Consider the following 21,005-nt stretch of genomic DNA (forward strand, 5'->3'; position numbering starts at 1 on the left):
CATATTCTTGAATTCTTAATCGTGCCTCATTGATTCAGCTTGAAAAAGTAACTTTTACAGTTCCTTCCACATATTCGTATGCGCGAACGAATGCTCAGTATTAGATGTGCCTTGATGGCTTGTAATTCCCCGATCGATGGGCGAGGTGTAATCTCTGTGTGTTTGATGTTAGGCTAGTCGGGAGGACTTGAGGCCGGATCATTGCCTATGGCTTGAGAACCGAGGTGCTGATTATGTGAGCAAGTGTTTTGAACTTATATGTTCGGTATTGTCCCTATTAGTGGGAATGATGGATGGATAGCTACGTGATGAGTATGTTACAACTGCGAGATATATCTATATGACTTGGAAGTGACGATGGAGACCTGTTGGATGATAGGTGGACTATTAAGTGTTTGACTTTTCATTGTGATGCTTTGTCAAGTTGTGGATGTGTTGTTAGGATGGTTTTGGTGATTCTCTGGCAAGTGGATAGGCCCAATTACAAAGGAAACTCTGCCAAAATTTTTGAAAAATTTGGGACTTAGTAAAAAAAAATTGTCGCCTAATAGTGGGCTTAACTATTGTGTGAGTGAATGAAGGAGTGAGTTTAATCTCACCATGGTATTACGGCAGCAATAGTGTATATGTGTTGTGATCTATGGCTTCGAGCCAAGTTGAGGAGTTTGCTATTGATTAGATAATTGTGCGGTCATGTGCTATGTTGGTTCCGGTTCGAGGCATGCTGGCGAATCAGCTCTGGTTACGGAAATTGGTCCAAAGATGGCACGAGTGAGGGAAAACATGGACAAAGGCTACATGGTGCTTTATAGATGTGTGAGAATCACAGTATGTCTTAAGCTGTCGTTGATAAAGAATGCTCGGTGCATGGAGCAGGAAGATTTTTGGTTATACTGGAATGAGGTCATACCCTGCGGTGTCAGAGTGCTAATGAGGCATGTGTGGTTATGTTACTTGGATCAGGTGAATTGCATTTTGAATAAGAGTAAATGACTTGAGAGAATGGTTCTAATGTGTTCGAAAGTCGTGTAATAGTGGCTTTGAGCTAAGTGGGAGAGTCCCACCGCTTACGATTGGGTTGCATGGTTAATTACTTGCGTGAATTCTGGTTATTAATGTATTGATGGGTTATTGCGGCTACGGAAAAGGACCATGAGTGGTAATTTGAGTAAATAATTGTTGAATGCATGTTATGGTTAGCCTTATTGGCTCATGTCAGACTTGAGGGAAGATTCATGATTTATGCCTCGTATAGGTGCAGGCTTCGAGGGAAGTGATCCCGCTGGGTGCTTCATAGAGAGGGTATTCATATGTTATAAATTTCAGTGGAGTGGTTGCATTCGGGGCCAAGTCGGAGCGGGTGGCTCTCAGTAACGGTCCTCATGAATTCAAAGGGCAAAGTGTGGTGCCTAATGATGTCGACATTATAGATACAAATAAGAATCAAGCTTTGTAGCAGTTTATGAGAAGGTGCCCAAAATGTTCTATAATATTTTGACTTGCGGTGTAGCATTTGGGAGATATGAAATGGTTCGTGGGATTTGAGACAGCATGGTCTCATGATTCAAGGTCACTCCGGAGGAGTGTAGATGGAGTATGTTATGTGTTGAATGGAGAAGTATTATTTCCAAGGCAATTAAGGGTAAATTGGAAGGAGGTAGGTTGATTAGCCATAGTTGAATTGGCATATTGGTGTCAGTGATCAGTTCCTTCAGCGTGAGCAAGTTATGCAAGTGATTTGTGGCAGTACGTGTGAGGCTTGTCGGCCACCGTAATTGATTTTGTTCAGAAGCATTCTTCTGTTATGGCTTGTTATGTGGAGGCAAATCCCGGAAAGACCACTACTTAGATATTGGCATATTCGACGGTTATGAGAATTTCGCCTGTATGTTGCTATAGTTCTCCCGAAGTAAGTTAAATGGAAAGTCTTATGTGATGAAATATTAGCCTATCGGCGGTTCCAGAGTTGTGATGGAAATCATGTCTATCGTATATCGGCACGTGAGGTGCAGTGAGTGGTATGGAATTTGAGTGGGTATTGATATCAGTATCACCTGAGTCCGGTGTTCTGTGAGAAAAGCTTTGCATCCTGGTTAGGGATTCTTGATCACTTTTCAGTGTTAGTGCAGCCGGTGGTTTGAATGTGCGAACTCGTTAATTATTTCGGAAGATGGTGGAAGCTTGTTCCACAGGAAGATTTTATAAGTGTGACATGTAGTCACTTGATTAATTAGAAATTTAAACCAAGTATGAGGATTTTGGGTAATATCATCCATTTGAGAATTTATGCCTGGAGGGCACTCTGCTTATTGGGTTATAGACCTGTGAAATATTTTTGGCCTAGCTTGGCACGATCAAGATCGACTTGAGGTCGGGGGATAGATTTAAATGTGGAAGTGAGCCTTACGTCAGGCCAGTTGTGTTTATTTCAGCAATGCGCTCTTTATGGAAGGATAGTCGCGGTCTTATTTCGTGGTCAGATAATTCATGTAAAGATATATTGCGATGTATGAGTTGTGAGACGGCTTGGTAAATTCCTTATGTGTTGAGGTTCCGCTCAGCAGTGATGTTATATGAGCAGGATGGCTCTTGAGACTTAGATCATGTATCGCACCTCAGTTGTGCTTGAGTTGTAGCCTATAACGCTATATGTTTCCTTGGGAATGGTATTATGCACCTTAGTGTGTTTATGACCGATATTCGGTATTTGGATGTGGTGAGCTATTCAGCTCGACGTATATCTCCTTATGTGAGTTCTATATGTGGATCGGGTGGCACACCGCCATGGGTATGTTGTTTGGATCGGGTTGCATGCCGCAACAGTGTGATGTTCAGTTCAGTGCCCATATTTGCTTTTATGTGTTCTGTTTCCCTGTTTTCTGAGGAAGTCCATGTTAGTGTGCGAGTTGAGTAGTTCCTCCAGAGTTCGCCTTCCTTTTGTATCGCGTTCGAATTGGTAGCCCACTGGCACATTGTGTCGTCTTGTGGGATTTTTCATTATGTCCGAGGTGACTTATTGCCTGAGCAGTTCGTACTGGGTGAGACGAGGTTACTAGATTTGGGGTCAGTGCAAACTGATTATATGAAGTATATTATAGAGCAAAGATCATTCTTTGGTTTGAGACAAGGTAATGGAACTTGTCAGGAGTATAGATCCAATGAATTGTTGATTCAACAGTTGATTATGAATTTCGGCACATCTCTTCAGTCATATCGGTGTTGTAAAAACTAGAGCAAGACCTATGTAGGTCATGAGATGCAATGAGAGCATCAGATTTGTGGAATTTCGACTATTATGTTTAAAGAATGTTATTGTGGTCCTATGAGTAAAGTGATGCAAAGTGTGAATTCAGCAAAGTTATGCAGCCATGTTTGGGTACAGCGTGTGGAGATTGATATGGTGGTCGTATGATGGAAACAGGCTTGGCAGGAAATTCAGGATGTTGGAATTGGACCTAATGGCTTATTTGCTTGAATAAAGGAGTATATCTACAGAGTTATCGAGCTAATGTGCTCAACTGAGTGGTGGTAGCACGAGAAGGTGCATGAGGTGTTAAACAAGTGATTTCAGACTACTTCAGTGTAGTTCTCAGCACGTTCGAGGACGAACGTATGTTTAAGTGGGGGAGATTGTAACGACCCGATCGGTCGTTTTGAGCTCTGGCGCGTCATTCAGCAGTTTGAGGCCATGAGCAGCTTCATCTCAGGTATATTGACTTGTGTGTATGGTCAGAATTAAAATTCAGGAAGTTTGGAGTCAAATCTAAATGGAAATTCTCATTTTGAAAGCTTAAAATTGAAGAAATGAACTAGGATTGGAATTTTGAGTAAACGACCTCGGAATTGGGATCCAAAGGTTCCAGCAGGTTCGTATGATGATTTTGGACTTGGACGTATGCCCAGATCGGGTTTTGGATAACCCGGGAGCATTTTGGCGCCTATTGTGGAAGATAGCATTTTAGAAGAAATTGCATCAGTTTGGCTTAAAATGCATTTCAGTGTTATTGATGTCCGTTTGGAATTCCGAGACTGGGAGTAGCTCCGTATGGTGATTCTGGATTTGGGAGCGCGATCGGAAGTGAATTCGGAGGTCCGTAGGTCATTTTGGAGCCGTTTGGCTAAATATAGAAATTTGAAGGTTTTTGAGAAAATTCGACCGGAAGTGGAAATTTTGATATCGGGGTCGGAATGCGATTCCGAAAGTTGGGGCAAGTCCGTAATGTCGAATGTGACTTGTGTGCAAAATTTGAAGTCATTCCTGAATGATTTTGGTAAGGTTTGAGACACTTAGTCTCTTTTAAGGAAGCTTAAGTTGGAAAAGTCAACCGGATATTGACTTATGTGTTAGAGCGCTCGAAATACGAATTTTATGGTTCGGATAGCTTTGTTAGGTGATTTGGGACTTAGGAGTGTGTCCGGAATATTTTTGTGATGACCGGTGTAGAATTAAGCTTGAATCGGCAAAGTTAGTATTTTGGCGAATTCCGGTTGATAGGTAAGATTTTGATCCGAGGCTTGGAATGGAATTTCGAGAGTTTCTATAGCTTCGTTATGTCATTTTGGACTTGTCTGCAAAATTTAAGGTCATTCGGACTAGTTTTGACGTGTTTCGGCATCAGATGTGGAAGTTAGAAGTTTCAAAGTTCATAGGTTTGAATCCGATGCGAATTTGGTGTTGTGATATTGTTTTGAGCGTTACGAAGGTTGGAACAAGTTTGAACGATATTATGGGATATGTTGTCATAATTGGTTGAGGTCCCACTGGCCTCGGGTGAGTTTTGGGTGGTTAAACGGACTATTACATCTTTGAAAAAAATTGCAGAAATATTTAGGCTTCTGCTGTGCCCAGAAAATTTCAAACGCGAGGTGTCCAGTTTGGAAGCTCATATCTTGTAATCTATAAGAAATCAGAAATATTGCAAAACACTAAAGTTGTAGCCCTTATATTCTAGTTTTCAGAAAGTTAAACCATTCATGATTTGGATATTATCTCAGAAAGTTATGATGGATCGAAAATGGCTGGTAGAGCGATTTCGACAGAATTTACGGATGCAATTTAGAAGCTCATATCTCGGGATATATAAAGAGTTATATGGTGTACAACCTATTAAATTAAAGATCTTCGAGTCTAGTTTCTAAATTTTTAAACCTTTTGTTATTTGGATATTTATACAAGACGTTATGAGTGTTTAAGCAGAAGGTGTCCGACAAGGGAAAATTTTAATAGGATGTACAACTTGTATAGCACAAGTGCAAGGTACAACTCAACGAAGCACGGGCAGATTCTTTAAACACGGATTTGGCTTATTTCTTTCATTTCTTTCATTTGGCTTGGATTATTTTGGAGAGGATTTCAAGCGGGATTTCATCGCATAAAAGGTGAGTTGTTTCTACTTATTTCCAAGTTAAATACATGGATTAGAGCTGAAAGCTCAAGTAATTTATGGACAAAAATGGTGGTTTAGGGCTTGAAACTTAAGAGAATTAAATGGAGATTTGAGGGGTCATTTGAACTCCGATTTTGGTAAATTTGATATGTACGGACTTGTGGCGAGACGAGAAATCTCGTGATTTTTAGCGTTTTTTTGAGTATTTTCGATTGGGTATTGTTCCCTTAGCATATTGTGATGTATTCGCTCTAATTTTGGTTAGATTCGACGCGCGTGGAGGCCGATTTGAGGGGCAAAGGCGTCGCAAGCTATAGATTTCACCGGTTCGAGGTGAGTAATAATTTTAAATGATGCACTGAGGGTTTGAAACCCCGGATTGCACAACATACTGCTATGTTGAGATGAGACACGCATTGTATGACGAGCGCGGGGTCATTTACTATGGGGAATTGTGACTTGGTCCATCCCAGTTGATATCTTTACCGCGTAATTGATAAAGATTTATTGTTTTTCACTATGATTGGGCTTATTGCCATATTTGGGCTTCGTGCCAATTATCTGAAATCTTTTGTGAATTTACATCACTATTTTCCTCACGAATTGAAATATTATTTGAACTCAGTCCAATTGAATTATATTATTTTGTGAACTCAGCTACATTTATACTCAACTCGAGATTTAATGATATTTATAATGTTGTTGAGCTGAGCACTATTGTTTTACTGATGCCCAAGAGGCTTATGATTATTTTCTGGACTGATTGAGGCCGAGGGCCATACGTGAGGATATGTTGAGTGATGTGAGGAGGCTTTCAGGCCTCGAGTGTTATATGAGGAGGCTTTCAGGCCTCGTGTGTGATGTGTGAAGGCTTTCAGGCCTATTGATATTGCGCTTGGGCTGTAGGAGCCCCTCCGGAGTCTGTACACACCCCCAGTGAGCGCAGGGTACCCAGGTGAGTTGGGAGTGGGCCCGAGAGGCCGTTGCTTGTGTGTGGTGAGTTGGGAGTGAGCCCGAGGGGCTGATGTTGTGTGCTGGTGAGTTGGGAGTGAGCCCGAGGGGCTGATACTATACTGAGATTTACATATTGAGCCCGAGGGGCAAGCTTTTGATTTATCCTTACTGTGGAAATTATTTGTCTTTACTGTTTTAAAAGAAGAATTATCTGATACTCACTGTTTTACTGTATAACTGATTTTACTGCTTGGGATAGCGCTATATTGTGCCGTTATGAGATTTCATGTTTTCAGTCGTTATTTATTTTTATTACTCACTGGGTCGGAATACTCACATTACTCCCTGCACCATGTATGCAGATATAGGCAGAGCTGAGTTCGCTCCTGAGCGCTGATTCTTTCCAGACCAGGCGGTGACTAGGAGTAACGAGGTAGCTGTTGACGTCCGCAGCCCCGTTTTCTCCCTTATCTTTGTTATTTATGATAATTCCAGACTTTGTAAAATATTAGTAAACTCTGTAGTAGCTCATGACTTGTGACACCCCGATTTCGGGCTGAGTTGGGATGGTTTTCCTTGTTCTATCACGTTTATTTCGCATTTAAGATTATATTGCCCATGATTTAGACTTATTCCTGCTAAGTAATTATAAAGAGATGTATTGTTTTGTTGATTGGCTGGCCTTGTCCTCACGAGAGGCGCCATCACGACCGGGTTGAGATTTTGGGTCGTGACATTAATGTAATATGAGAATTTCTATGCCAAAAAAATTAATGACAAACTATTTAGAATTTATTTTATATTCTACTCTTTCATCCTTACTAGCTCAAGTTTATATTTTTACCAATTTGACTCTCGATATTACACTATAACCGATTTTACTTTATTTTTTGATTTTTTTACCCCAGTGCTCTTCTTATGGAAAATAATTTTTTGTATCCTAAGTGTTTTATCAACTTGAAATTTAATTTTACTTATATATTGAATTTGGTAAGAAATAAATTGGAATTTTTAATTAAGTAGCTAATTCAAAGTTTCTAAATAATTTTTTTTTAAAGACTTAATTATTTATTTTCAATATCAACGAAAATAATTTTTGTTGATTCAAATCCGTAATATTAGCTCATCTCAAGTTTTAAATATTTAACTGTATTTATAATAATATGTAACTTTAAGTATACTTTTATCCAATAAGAATCAATGTTCAAATGATAAAAATTGATCTAACAGTTTATCAGGAAAATGTCGATTTAAAAGCTCCTAATATTATGAATATAATTAGATTACCTTTTTTTCAATATAAAATCTAATTTTAACATATAAAAAGGTGATTTCTTACTACAGGGTTCCTCTCCAACCCAGTAATAAGCACTAAACTGAACTTTTAAGGATAGACAAGGTGATTTCTTACTACAAAGAAAAAGGCTGAGGATTTGAAATAGATAGAAAGGAGTCCAATCTAAGCAAGTAGTTGAATTAGTCCCTGCTAAAATGGGTTCCATAAATCCGTAGCCAGAAAAATAATTTTTTTTGGTTTTTTCTAAAAAGCATTTTCTTATATTAAATTTTGTATTTGACAAGAAAGGAATTCACCTTGTGTATGCGCGCCTCAAAAAGGTATAGTACTCGATTCCATTACATGCAACGAAGACAATCGAAAAAGCGAGCATTTCTTGGAATACTGACTATAATGCTACCAATAATTGTACCATTTATTTTCCTTCACATATCTAAGGTTAATGTAGACAATCACAATACAATAATAAGCTTCGCATGATAACCTAAAAGTGATTTCATCAAAAGGAGGTGAAAGTAGAAATGATACGGAAACAAATCGCTAGAAATTCTAAATAAGTATGAACATATAAAATAGGCGAATGCAGTTATATACTTAATTACTATTAAAATGTAATATAATTAGAAACCTAAAAAAATAATGACAAACAGAATACCGGTCCACCAATAAAATTATAAATAACCGAAAGAGAAAAGAACAAATAGTTAGGAATAGTGACTTTTAAATCCTCTTGAAGCGAGTTGCCGACTCAAATTCACTCTCCGGATTCTTCTTTTTTCCTTCACAAGCGGTGAGGAATTTTTTTTAAATTATCAAAGCTATTCTTTTTAAGTTGTGACCCATTCAGCAAAAAATTAATATACGAACATGGATTCTTCAATCATATTCCATTACGAAATTGTAGATGAAATTCTAATTGAAGTCAAAGTTCTTAATTTTACACTTTTAGCTAATATTTACTATCCATAATAATAATTTTATTTTTTAAGGGTATAGAAATTCATATATTTCGAGAATATTTTCATGGATAAATATTTGTTTGAAATTCGTGCTTCTATAGTAAAATATTGAATCATGGCGCAGATTCTATTAACATAAGTGATTCTTTATTGCCCGACTTATTTAAATTTGTATCCTAAAGTTAATTGGGTTAAATGCAGATAAATAAATATAAGAACTAACGTACACTAAGATGTATATAGCCATAAAAAGATGGACTATTGCATTGATGAGTCATCTGAAAATAAAAACTTAAAGTAATATTTTTCAAGCCAGTGGTAAGAACAAAGTAAGAAGCAACTATCAAAAATAGAAAAAGAAAGAAGCAAACACACATATACTATATACAAGAAGTAAAACTTCTTTGGATCGGATGAGTATATGTCAAAAGGCTATATTAATTGATGCTTGTAAATTCTTACTTGGATATCTTGTATTTGCCCTATGGTTATTTCTCTTGTGATTTATATGAAAGTTGGCAATTTTTTATAAGGAATCATATTGAGATAACCCACTCAAAATAAAAGAATGTTAGGCCAATTCAATAAATGGGCATCACAATAGTGTTTGGTTTGAAAAAATAACTTTTGGTTAACTTTTAAGATCCTAAATAATACCGTATATATGTGTTGATATGTTTTCTGTTTTAATGTTATATTCTAAATTGGATTTCATAATGACGTAATCTTGGACTATCAAAAGAAACCTAAACAAATTACAAAGCTAATTAATAGGATTACAAGGCTATGTATAGAGTTCCAGTTATGTCCTTTTATTGTGAGTTATTATGCTTAATATTGAAAAGTTATTTTTGTAAACCGACATTATATTTATGTTTTTATAATAGGAAATAAAAGCTTATTAATATTTTTAGATTAATTTTGTTGTTCAAAATTTAAACATTTATACTTTTATTATAAAATAAAATAGATGGAATAGATAGATAGAGAGAATAGATCAACGTGGCCGGATTATTAGTGTCCAAAAAGATATCAAACGTTTGAGTCTGAAGAAAAGTTTTAATGGCATTAGTTGTGGGAAACCGCAATTTACACTTATTTCATTGAAAATCTTAGGCAAAAGCCTTATATAAACAAACATTTAAGCCATGACTTTGGAATTGAATTTCTACACCATATAGGATTTATATTCGAAAGTGCAGTAAAACGGGATTTTTCAGTCTCCTTGTAATATACGGATAGTTTAGCCCGTCGTCATATGTGTTGTTTAAATGGGAAAAGATTTCTAGCCTCAGATAATTTACAATTATATCCTTAAATTATATAAATAACTAAGGTTATAAAAGTCGATCAATATTTCAAGGTTATTTTGGTCGTTTAACATTTAGCATAAATTATTCTTGCTTTTATAATAATATAGATATGGATAGATAGATATAAATAGATAAGACAATTATTTAATAAAGTGATCTAACAAAACTTAACCAATTACTCCGTTAATTCTATTTTATGTGATATTATTTTTTAATTAGTTTGATCTAAAATGTTATATTTTTATATTTAAATACAATATACCTGTAAAACATATAGCCACATAAGCCTTGTGACACATTTAAGATCCCAAATTATAATATGTTCATTTTTTCCCATAAACTTGTAATCAAGCTCAACAAAATCAAATAATAATACTTTTCATTTTTTTTTTCCAACCGAAACAATCTAAATAAGCCGTGAATCTTTAATTTCTTACAACAAATATCTCATCATTCAGTTTTAATTATGTGCCTATAATTTATTGGAAGAAGAAGAGGAGGAAAGGGAAAAGGAGAAGAAGTTTAACGAGTGTCTATATTTACTAGCTGCCTCCCTAAGCGATTAAATCAAAAATATTAGGCGGATATACAATATATATAATATGTGTATAATTAGTGTATATTTTATATATATCGGCGAAGAAAGTAAACAATCGGCTATTTATGTAAAAATCACTTTGTTTGACTTGCAACTTGAGCTGTAAAATTGCACGGGGCGCCCTATTTGGTCGCCCCCATTTAACGTGTACCCATTATTTATTTATTTTTTAATTAGTATCCAAAGTTTAAACAATTTCAGGCCCTTTTCTCCTCTTTCTTCTTCTTCTTCTTCTTCTTCTTCTTCTTCTTCTTCTTCTTCTTCTTCGGATGACAACGATTTTATATGGTGTTTGTAACATATTTTAAGGTAGTTTATGATGTTTTACAGTGGTGAGCTGTTGTGACGCTTTCTTTTTTACTATTACTTAAGGTTTTTTCTTCTTCTTTTTCTTAATTTGCAAAATGGGTTCGTTAGATTTATTGTTGTTTTGACAAATTGATGATTGGAGTTTGTTCTTGATGATATTTGGAGGTATGTTTCAAATTTGAGCTTATTTGGAGTAGATTTAGGTGTTAAATTGTATATTGAATTGTTAAAATTCGAACAACAAATTTATGTTTCTAGACAGTTTGCACTTCATGCCTATTTGGCCTTAAGTGCATGACAACGTTGGTTGCACTTCAGACCTATTTGGCCTTGAGTGCATCTGAAGTGCAAGTTTTTCACTTCAGACTTATTGGCCTTAAGTAATGAAATCGTTGATTGCACTTAAGACCTATTTGGCCTTAAGTGGATCCGAAGTACAATTTTTTTCACTTCACACTTATTGGCCTTAATTGCATGAAACCATGGTTGCACTTCAGACCTATTTGGCCTTAAGTGCATCTGAAATGCAATTTTTTCACTTTAGACCTCTCCGACCTTAAGTGCATGAAAATATTTATTGCACTTTAGACTTATTTGACCTTAAGTGCATCTTAGTGCAATTTTTGCACTTTAGACTTAATTGACCTTAAGTGCATTGCACTTCAGACAATTTCTTTTTAAACTTCAGACCTGATAAGTCTGAAGTTGATCGTAAAGTGGATAGACTTGCAATTTTTTTTGTAAAGTGACTATATCTTCAATTGTAACTCCAAAACCGGGTATAGATGCAAGAACCCTCTTGAGCTCCATATAATTTGTTCATGGGCCAATATTAATGGGCCACTTGAACCAACTTGGTCCTCACGACCCATATCCGCTGTCGGCAACCTTTTGTTTTTGTTAGTTGTTACTCATTTAAATAAATTTCTTAATTCCAAGTACTTTTGGAGCTGTAAAAGAAAGAGAGAGAAGTAAAAAAGAAAAAGAACCTGTAAAACACCATCATAAAGCAAGACTAATATTCTTTCCACTAATATATATAGTATATCGAAATTTATAAATGTTGATGATAAGTGCTTGAGGATTGGGCTTAACAGAGATCCATTTTCCATCTCTTATTAACTGCAACCCTCCAATTTCATCTTGGTGCAATATTGTGAGGAAGTCACTATCAGTGTGTGGCATTAATCCAAAGACTTGTGGGGAAAGAGGGCATGCTGGATATCTATTCATCCGAAGGTAACAAGTATTTGGCAAACATGTTTCTCTGAAATATTTCGACTTATATCCCATTTTCTCCGACAATATTCTTGCTAATTTATGTGCTAATTCAGACAATGTTGTTGCAAACTGTACCATTGTGGTGCTGAGTTCATCAAAGGAGAAAAAAAGTAAAGCTTAGAATCCAAGGCATTGATTTATCAATATCAAGCAGACAGTCATCAGTGGTGTAATTATATACATGCACTGATGATGTAATGATTTTTATGTTGTTTTGTAGCTTAAACCTATTATAATATATTAATTATCATTTTTATCAAGTTACTGGCTAATACCTAAAATAGAGATTACATGTAATTACTTGATAAGTACTGACATGATAATATAACTATTTTTATACCGTTAATACAATATATAACTTCAACTTATAATAATGGTTATATGTAGATTACTTTTGGATGATAGTGTAATTTTCTTTTAAAATTGTCGGTCTATATAAGTTAATCTTGATCATGCACAGCTTCATACCCACATCCAAATGTAAGAAGCTGTCTCAGGTTTTGGGACCAGAAATATATGCACTTTGGGAGGTATATATGTCTCACCGTATTTAGAATCTTTTGAGTCAGACAAAATTCACAGAGGACTTATTGTCTTTTTACTCTTTGATTTGATGAATTAGCTTTTTTATAACCTGGAATATAATGAGGTGAATATATTAATCTCTTATCAAGCATTGAATTAATAAGCGGGCATAGAGAATATTGAAGAGTCATGTTTTATAGAAGTATTTCAACCATTTAATAAAAACAGGCTTAGAAACCTGCTTCTATATATAAATCAAGAAATAACTCAGTATGTGTGTCAAACGGCACTCGTGAGTACTAATTGGTTATACGGACCTAAATTACAATAATGTATATATGTTCTCTAATTTAAGTTGCTAATGCTAATTAAAGTGGTATTCAAATCGATACTTCGAAGATTATAGTTTACACAAATATGATGTATGTTCCCTAATTTAAGTTTCTTATGCTAATTAAAGTGGTACGTGAATCAGTTCTTCGAAGACCATAATTAATGCTTATTTCTGGACAAAAAGAAAAATCCAAAAGGAAAAGCAACTTCGATTCGATCTAAGTAATTACCACAAAGCAACTTAATTAGTCACTACACAAGACAAATATTAGGAAATGAAAATAAATCTAGTCCAAAAAACTCCTAGAAATGAAAATTTGAATTATTCCACGAACAATGTCTAAGGTAGTAATTCTTAAGCTGCAAATTCGTGTTTGACCACTGAAAAATGTTGTTATGGTCGTCTGTATATTAATATCTAAGCTCATTTTTTTATGTCCGAATGATGATTATTTTCGTAAAAATAGCACGAGCTAGCCAGTTTTCGGATTGTTCATTCAAAAATAGTCAGTGTTTGCAAAGTTATTGAAAAATAGCCACTATTTTGCTGCAACATGGACCTGTCCAACATAATATACTGGAGATCGGTGTACCTGTGTATGAACTTCCAGCATATTATGCTGGAACTCCAACACGTGGAAAATTCCAGCATAATATACTAGAGACTGAAGCACCTGTGTATGAACTTCCATCATATTATGCTGGACCGATATATTATACTGGAACTCCATTATAATATGTTGGAGTTCTAGTATACTTATGCTGGAACACGAGTATATTATGCTGGAGTATTTTCCGGATTTTGAACAGTGTTTTCGTTCAGATTTATATTTTGTCGTGGCTAAATTTCGATTACTTTTAAAATTATAACTTTTTGAATGACCACTTGTAAATCTGGCTATTTTTGAACTTCTCCCATTATTTTCCGGTTGAATGGACTTTGAACAACCTTAAATTTGAATGGGCCATTGGTCTCTCTCCTTAAAACTGACCTAATTTATTCGTGCTATTTATATATCATGCCCTTTTATAATGTCCGGTTTAAGAAAATGATTTTTTTAGATCTTTTATGTGTAAAAGGTAAATCTCTCACTACAACATTTTAGGCCTACAACCACACTAATTTAGGCAACACTCAAAAAGTGTTGCCAAAAGTATATGTAGGAACACTTTTTAGGCGTGACCTTTGAGTAGAGTCTTTGGTCACGAATTTTAAGGTAACACTTATAAAGCGTTCCGTTTAATTGTAAAGACAACATTTTCTAAGTGTTACCTAAATATAAATATTTTGGCCATGCTTTTAAATTATATTGCAACATTTTTGGACGGTTGCTATATTATCATACTAAATACCACCCTTTACAAGCGTACCCTAAAAATTCCTTATAAAAAATTCCCAAAAAATTTCCTACCAAAATTACGCTTCATATTCCGCCAATTCTCATAAGTCCAAGATCGAATAGTACTTGGAAAACCCTATAGGAATACATAGCAAAAATAGTACTTGGAAAACCCTACAGGAATAAGTAGCAAATCAGTTTAAACGCCACCACTGCTCCAACCCCTCAATTGCTGCTTCTATTTCTACGTTTGCTTCATCCTTGGTTGCTGCTCTTCTATTGCTTTTAGAATTGTAAGTTCTCAAGCTTTTAGAAATAGTTATATTATACCAATCTCTGTTTTCTTTAATTTTCTAATTCCAAGAAAGAAAGAACTGAACAAGCCTCTACAAAATTAATTTAGATAAAACCCATCTCATGAAAAAGTCTCTAATTTTTATTTATTTTTTTAAATTCCACTAGGCAAAGTGCTTTTGATCCCATTGGGTAAGAGTAATACATATTTCCTATAACCAAATTTGAGTTAGTGATACTCAAACTTAGTCGTACAATTTGATCTAACCAAGTAGTATACGTCGAATGTATTTATGTAGTGATTGTCATGTATCTGAGTTGGTTCCATGCTTTTGTTATTTTTGTTGAGATTCCATCTTCCTGAATGTACTCAATTAGCTTGGTGATAGAGCCTCTGTTGTCCAAAATAGAGTACAAACAGTTGGCGTCGCACACAAAATTCAGTGTCCTGGCCTGTTGTTTGCTCCTGTAGCCGATTGGATTCCCTTTAAGTTGACAAACCATTGTATGAATCGAATTCTTATTATGTTGAAGTAGTTGGATGTATTTGGATTTCCTTGCTAATAGCATTCACTACTTTTATTAGTTGTCTTCAAACTATAGTACCTTGCCAAATTCCCATCTTAAAGTTTTGGTATTCCAAAAAACATTTCTGTTCCAGAACTTTTGGTTACCCGTCATGTACATGTAATTGCCTATTTGTTTCACTGTACCCGTGATGACCTCTATATCTGGACATAAACACCGATGAGGGCTGCACAGTCTCGATGTCCATGTTGTAAGTTTGGACTTTCATCCTTCTTGTATTGACAGTGATGTATGGATGACTCCAGTTTTTCTCGCATTGCCGTAATCTCCTCCATGATGTTCTTTCCCATTCTTGTTAATGGTCTTTCTCCATTGTAATGAAAACTTGGGTGTATAACCAACCATTGATACAGGAAGTGTATACTGCATAATAGTAGATAATTTGCATTTTATAGAAGTTTTCTTATTGAGTTTTAGAGATAATGATTATTAACTCAAGTTGGTTCTCTTGTTTGAGATTTTTTTGAAGAGTTAACAAGAATATTGGCAAAAAGGAATTTGACACTACTATTTGATCACTTCCTAAAATATGAATATTGCTAAATAGGAATTTGATACTAGTGTTTTCTCACTTTCTGTTTTTCTTTTGATTTCATTGTTCTTATTCTTTCATGAATTTTTGTGATCTTGATTCTCAAAGAAGTCAATTTAACATGTGAGCTTTGGACTAATAAGTATTTATTCAATTGAGTAATATCCTATATCCCTACCAAAAGAATATCTTGTTGATTTATCTTCTTGTTGTGTGGATCCTATTAATTTTACTTTTTTTCTCCAAGAACAAAAGTCAACGCCCAGGAAGATATATATTTGAAGTTGGGTTTGGCTTAACATAAGTGTCATGACTAGGTAAGATATTCTTATCATCTTTCATTATATATGATTTTGAAAACTTACTCAGAGGATTTATTTGTAATGTATATATAATACTTAAATGATTATATATTTGATGATTTGATATTAATATCTGATTTTTAGGGTTTCAAATGTTCCATCCAAGTATTGGATGGATTTACCAAGGTATAGCAAAGAGTATATTGATGGGGTACAATCTTTGTAAGAATTTGCTTACCTTTATGGAGATTTTCAAGGCGAGGAAATTCAATGCCCATGTGTAAAGTGTTGCAATATTCGTTGGACTCAAAGGAATGTAATATATGATCATCTAATATGCTATGGATTTGTTCAAGGTTATACAAGATGGATTAATCACGGAAAATAGGAAATCCCTATGAATGTTGACGGTGACATGAGTGATGAAACTAACTCGTATGATGATATTAATGGGTTATTGAATGATCAATTTAGAGATATTGCACAAGCCGAAGGACTTTATGAAGGTCCAAATGAAGATGCCAATAAATTCTATAACTTAGTTGATGAGGCAAGCCAAGAACTATATCCTGGTTGTAAAGGATTCTCTAGATTATCATTCACAATTCGTCTATATTTGTTGAAGTGTCTACATGGATGGAGCAATGCGTCATTCACTTCTCTTTTAGAGTTGTTGAAAGAGGAGATTCCCGAGTTGAACATTCCTTTATCCTACAATAATGCCAAGTCTATGGTTAAGAATCTCGGTCTTGATTATGAAAAAATCGATGCATGTCCCAATGATTGCATGCTATTTAGGAATGAACATAAGGCTGATGAATATTGTCATGTTTGTGGATCTTCCAGATATATTAAATATCCTGAAGCAGATAGCGAGGTTGAGTGTTCTAAAAAAGCTCATCGCGTTTCAGCAAAAACTTTGAGACACTTTCCATTAATTCCTAGACTCAAAAGGCTATTCATGTGCTCAAAGACAACGAATACATTAAGGTGGCATGACGAGGAGCATTCTAAAGATGGAAAGTTAAGGCATCTTGCTGATGCCCAAGCATGGAAAGACTTTGATAGCTTACATCCGGATTTTGCAAGAGATTCTCACAATTTGAGACTTGGCTTGGCAAGTGATGGGTTCAATCCATTTCGAATCATGAGCATATCTCATAGCACATGGCCAATTATCTTAATGGTGTATTATTTGCCTCCTTGGATGTGCATGAAGCCAGAATATTGTATGCTTTCTTTGCTTATACCTGGGTCGCGGTCACCTGGAAATGACATGGACATTTATTTACAACCATTAATAGAAGAGTTAAACGTGTTGTGGGAGTCTGGGGTTGAAACATATGATGCTTCAAGAAATCAAACCTTTCAAATGCGAGCAGCTCTTTTGTGGACAATCAGTGACTTCCCTGCATATGCTATGTTATCTGGTTGGAGTACAAAAGGGAAGTTGGCTTGCCCTTGTTGTAATTATGGCACTAATTCTCGCTATCTTAAACATAGTCGAAAAATGTGTTATATGTATCATCGTGTTTTTCTACCAATGGATCATCCATGGAGATCCAACAAAAGGTCTTTCAATGGGAAAACAGAATTTAGGCCTCCTCCACCTTTGTTAAAGGGAACTGATGTGCTTAATGACTTAGAAAATATTAATAATGTCTTTGGGAAAAAGAGGAAGAGAACAAATGATGGCCCATGGAAGAAAAAGTCAATTTTTTTGAATTACCTATTGGCAACACAATTCATTACATCATAATCTTGACGTAATGCACATAGAGAAAAATATAGTTGATAACGTAATTGGAACTCTTTTGGATATTCCTGTCAAGACAAAAGATCATGTAAATGCTCTTTATGATCTAAAAGAGATGGACATTAGAAAGAACCTTTAACCAAAAGATACAAATGATGGCAAGAGAACAGAGTATGCAAAAGCGTGCTTGTCAATGACTAATGGATAGAAATTAATTTTTTGTGGTGTTCTAAAGACAGCAAAGCTACCTGATGGTAGTGCTTCCAATATATCTAGGTGTGTGCAACTAGACGAAAGAAAATTATCTGGTTATAAGACGCATGATGCCCATTTCATGTTACATTACTTGTTGCCAATACCAATTAAAGGCATCTTTCCTGATCATGTTGCTATTCCTTTGATTCGTCTAAGCTCCTTCTTTCGCCGTTTATGTCAAAAAGTTATCACACTGGAAGATCTAGATTGTTTGGAGATAGAGATTAGAGAAACATTGAATCAATTGGAGCGAATTTTTCCTCCAACTTTTTTTGATATAATGATTCATTTGCCTATTCATTTGGCAAACGAAGTAAGATTAGGAGGTCCCATTCAGAATCGTTGGATGTATCCTCCTGAAAGATATATGTGCACATTAAAATCATATGTTCGCAACAAAAATCATCCAGAAGAATCTATTGCTGAAGCATACTTGGTTGAAGAGTGTTTGCCTTTGTGCTCTAGATACTTATATGGGGGTGCGCAAACCAGATTTAATAGAAGACCCCGAAATAATGATGAATGTGGTTATGATACACAAACTTTCAGTTTGTTCCCTAAGAGAGGCTGCCCATTAGGAGCCAAAAAGAGTGATCCAATTATTTTAGATGGCAAGTCACTATGTCAGGCACATGCATACGTATTGAACAATTGTGATGAAGTTCAAGAATATATCAGGTGATTTTGTTCACTTGTAGTATTTTCTTTTACGTAGATAATTCTAAAATTATTTTATTTATCTTTTTCTAACAAATAAAAATTATTGTTCTCTAGAGAACATGAGGTGGAGGTTAATAATCAGAGGCGATGATCTAGATGGAGCAAGGCCAAAAATCATAGTCAAAACTTCTCTCAATGGTTTGAAACTCGTGTATTGCATGAGGATATGTCCGATCTGATAAAACATTTATCCATAGGACCAAATTCAATTGCCAAAAGATATTCTGGGTATCTCATTAATGGATATAGATTCCATACGAGGCAGCGTGATGCAAGGCGTAAAACGCAAAATAGTGGTGTTACATTAGATGCCCTAACGACAAGCTTTGCAAGGTCAAAGGATAAAAATCCAGTTGATGCGAATTTGACTTATTATGGCAGAATAATTGATATAATTGAGTTAGACTACTATGGCCATTTTAATTTGTAGCGTGCAACCAAAGAGAACAATGAGGAACCATCAAAGTCCGAAATATTTATTGCAACTCGTATAAAGAAAGGAAAAGAAGTTTATACAAATACTCAAGTTGCAATAGTAAGTCATGATAAAAGTTAAGATCTTGTTATTATATAGCCCCGCTCGTTAACTAAATGTGTGTCTGTTAAAGTTTCAGCTTTTTAATTAAAACCATGTATTTCTAATAAATGCAGTTTTGTATATGTGTCTGGTGCTTATATCTTGTACTAATTGAATGACAAATTAGTGAAATTGTAGTTTCATTAGGACATAACTCCATTTTGTATTACTTTTTCGTGTTAGCTTACTTGCAAGTGATATGTGTAAGGTTATTGAGAATTCCCTTTCAAAAACTTTAGCTGCATACTATCCTTTTGCTGGAACATTAAGAGATAATGTTCTGCATACTATCCCTTTGCTGGAACATTAAGAGATAATGTTCATGTCGAATGCAACAATATAGGTGCTGATTTTTTTAAGGCTTGATTCGATTGTCCCATGTCTGAAATTGTTAAAAGTATTGATAGAAATGTCAAAGAAATGGTATATCCTAAGGGTATACCATGGAATGTTGTTACATCTAATAGAAAATTGGTCACGGTTCAGTTTAACCAATTTGATTGTGGAGGAATAGCTCTAAGTACATGTGTTTCACACAAGATTGGAGATATGTGCACAATGTATAATTTTTTACAAGACTGGGCTGCAATTGCACGTAATCCAAATTTAACAGCTTCTAGTGCAGCATTCATTTACAACAACCCCTGAAAATATTTCATGTATTTTGTAGGAAAAATAAAAGTTAGTTTAAGTTATTTTAGTATTCAATCTATCTTGCGTCTTGACTTGTAAGTGATGTGCAGTAATATTTTTTTTCACAGTCTGAACTTCAGAATCGTCAAAGTTCCGCAGAAACAGCGGATGATACATTTAGGGTTGTGTTTGGAAAGGAGCACCCTGGTCAGGTTAGATGCTATGGTAGATCGGTGACGACAAGCTTTCTGAAAAAAGATAAAGAAATCACCAAGCTTAAACAAAAGCATGCCAATGAAATGACTTCTCTGAAAGAAGAAATGAAGGAAATGTTGAGAGAAGAAATGCGATCTTTTCTTAGTCAAGTGGTGCAAAACAACCATGAACTGAATTTTCATGATATACAATGGTGTGCTGGATCTAATATTCCTTCACCGGTTGATGCAAGTAGTGCACGAGTTATAAGAGGCCAAAATCTACCACATTCTTCTGGCTCAACTCATGCTCCGAATCTTGAAAAGGTATTTATATTTCACACTTCCAAAAAACTACCTCAATCTTAACTTACAAAATCATGTTTTCCCAAATTATTTGCTTTTGATGGTTCTATTATATGATAACGCTAGTACAAAAAGAATTCTAGTGGCAATAAATATTCGATTTAGTGGAAATAATAATGGCTGCAAAATAAGTTCATTTTCCTCTTGTTAAAAGAAAAAGACACGTGATTCTTTGTTAACAAAGCATCAGTTGGTGCCAAATTTTACCACACGAAACTGTAAGCACGTGATTTTTGCCCTATATGAGAATTACTCCCAAAAAAATTCAAAAATAAAATGATTTTCCTTGGTGTGCAATTTTGTGATATTTTTGAATAATTATTTGTATTTGTCTGTGCATGTTTATTTGTTAAATTAATAAAAATACAAAAATATGTCGCATTTTGCATGTAGGATTTAATTCTACAATTGTTAGTAATTAAGTTTGTTTTACAAAAATTAAAAAATTACAAAAATAGGCATCTTTTGCATTTTTAGCATTTAATGTCCAAA

General features: G+C 35.0%; 1 protein-coding gene across 1 annotated transcript; it reads left to right on the forward strand.

The window, feature by feature from the left end:
* The first annotated feature begins 16,409 nt into the window (after positions 1-16,409).
* Positions 16,410-17,771, forward strand: LOC138883488 (uncharacterized). The gene has a single exon (XM_070164180.1). It carries the CDS (start codon positions 16,410-16,412, stop codon positions 17,769-17,771), a length of 1,362 nt encoding a protein of 453 aa, XP_070020281.1.
* The last annotated feature ends 3,234 nt before the right edge of the window (positions 17,772-21,005 follow it).

This window comes from Nicotiana sylvestris, chromosome 2, assembly GCF_000393655.2.
Source record: "Nicotiana sylvestris chromosome 2, ASM39365v2, whole genome shotgun sequence".
NCBI lineage: Eukaryota > Viridiplantae > Streptophyta > Magnoliopsida > Solanales > Solanaceae > Nicotiana > Nicotiana sylvestris.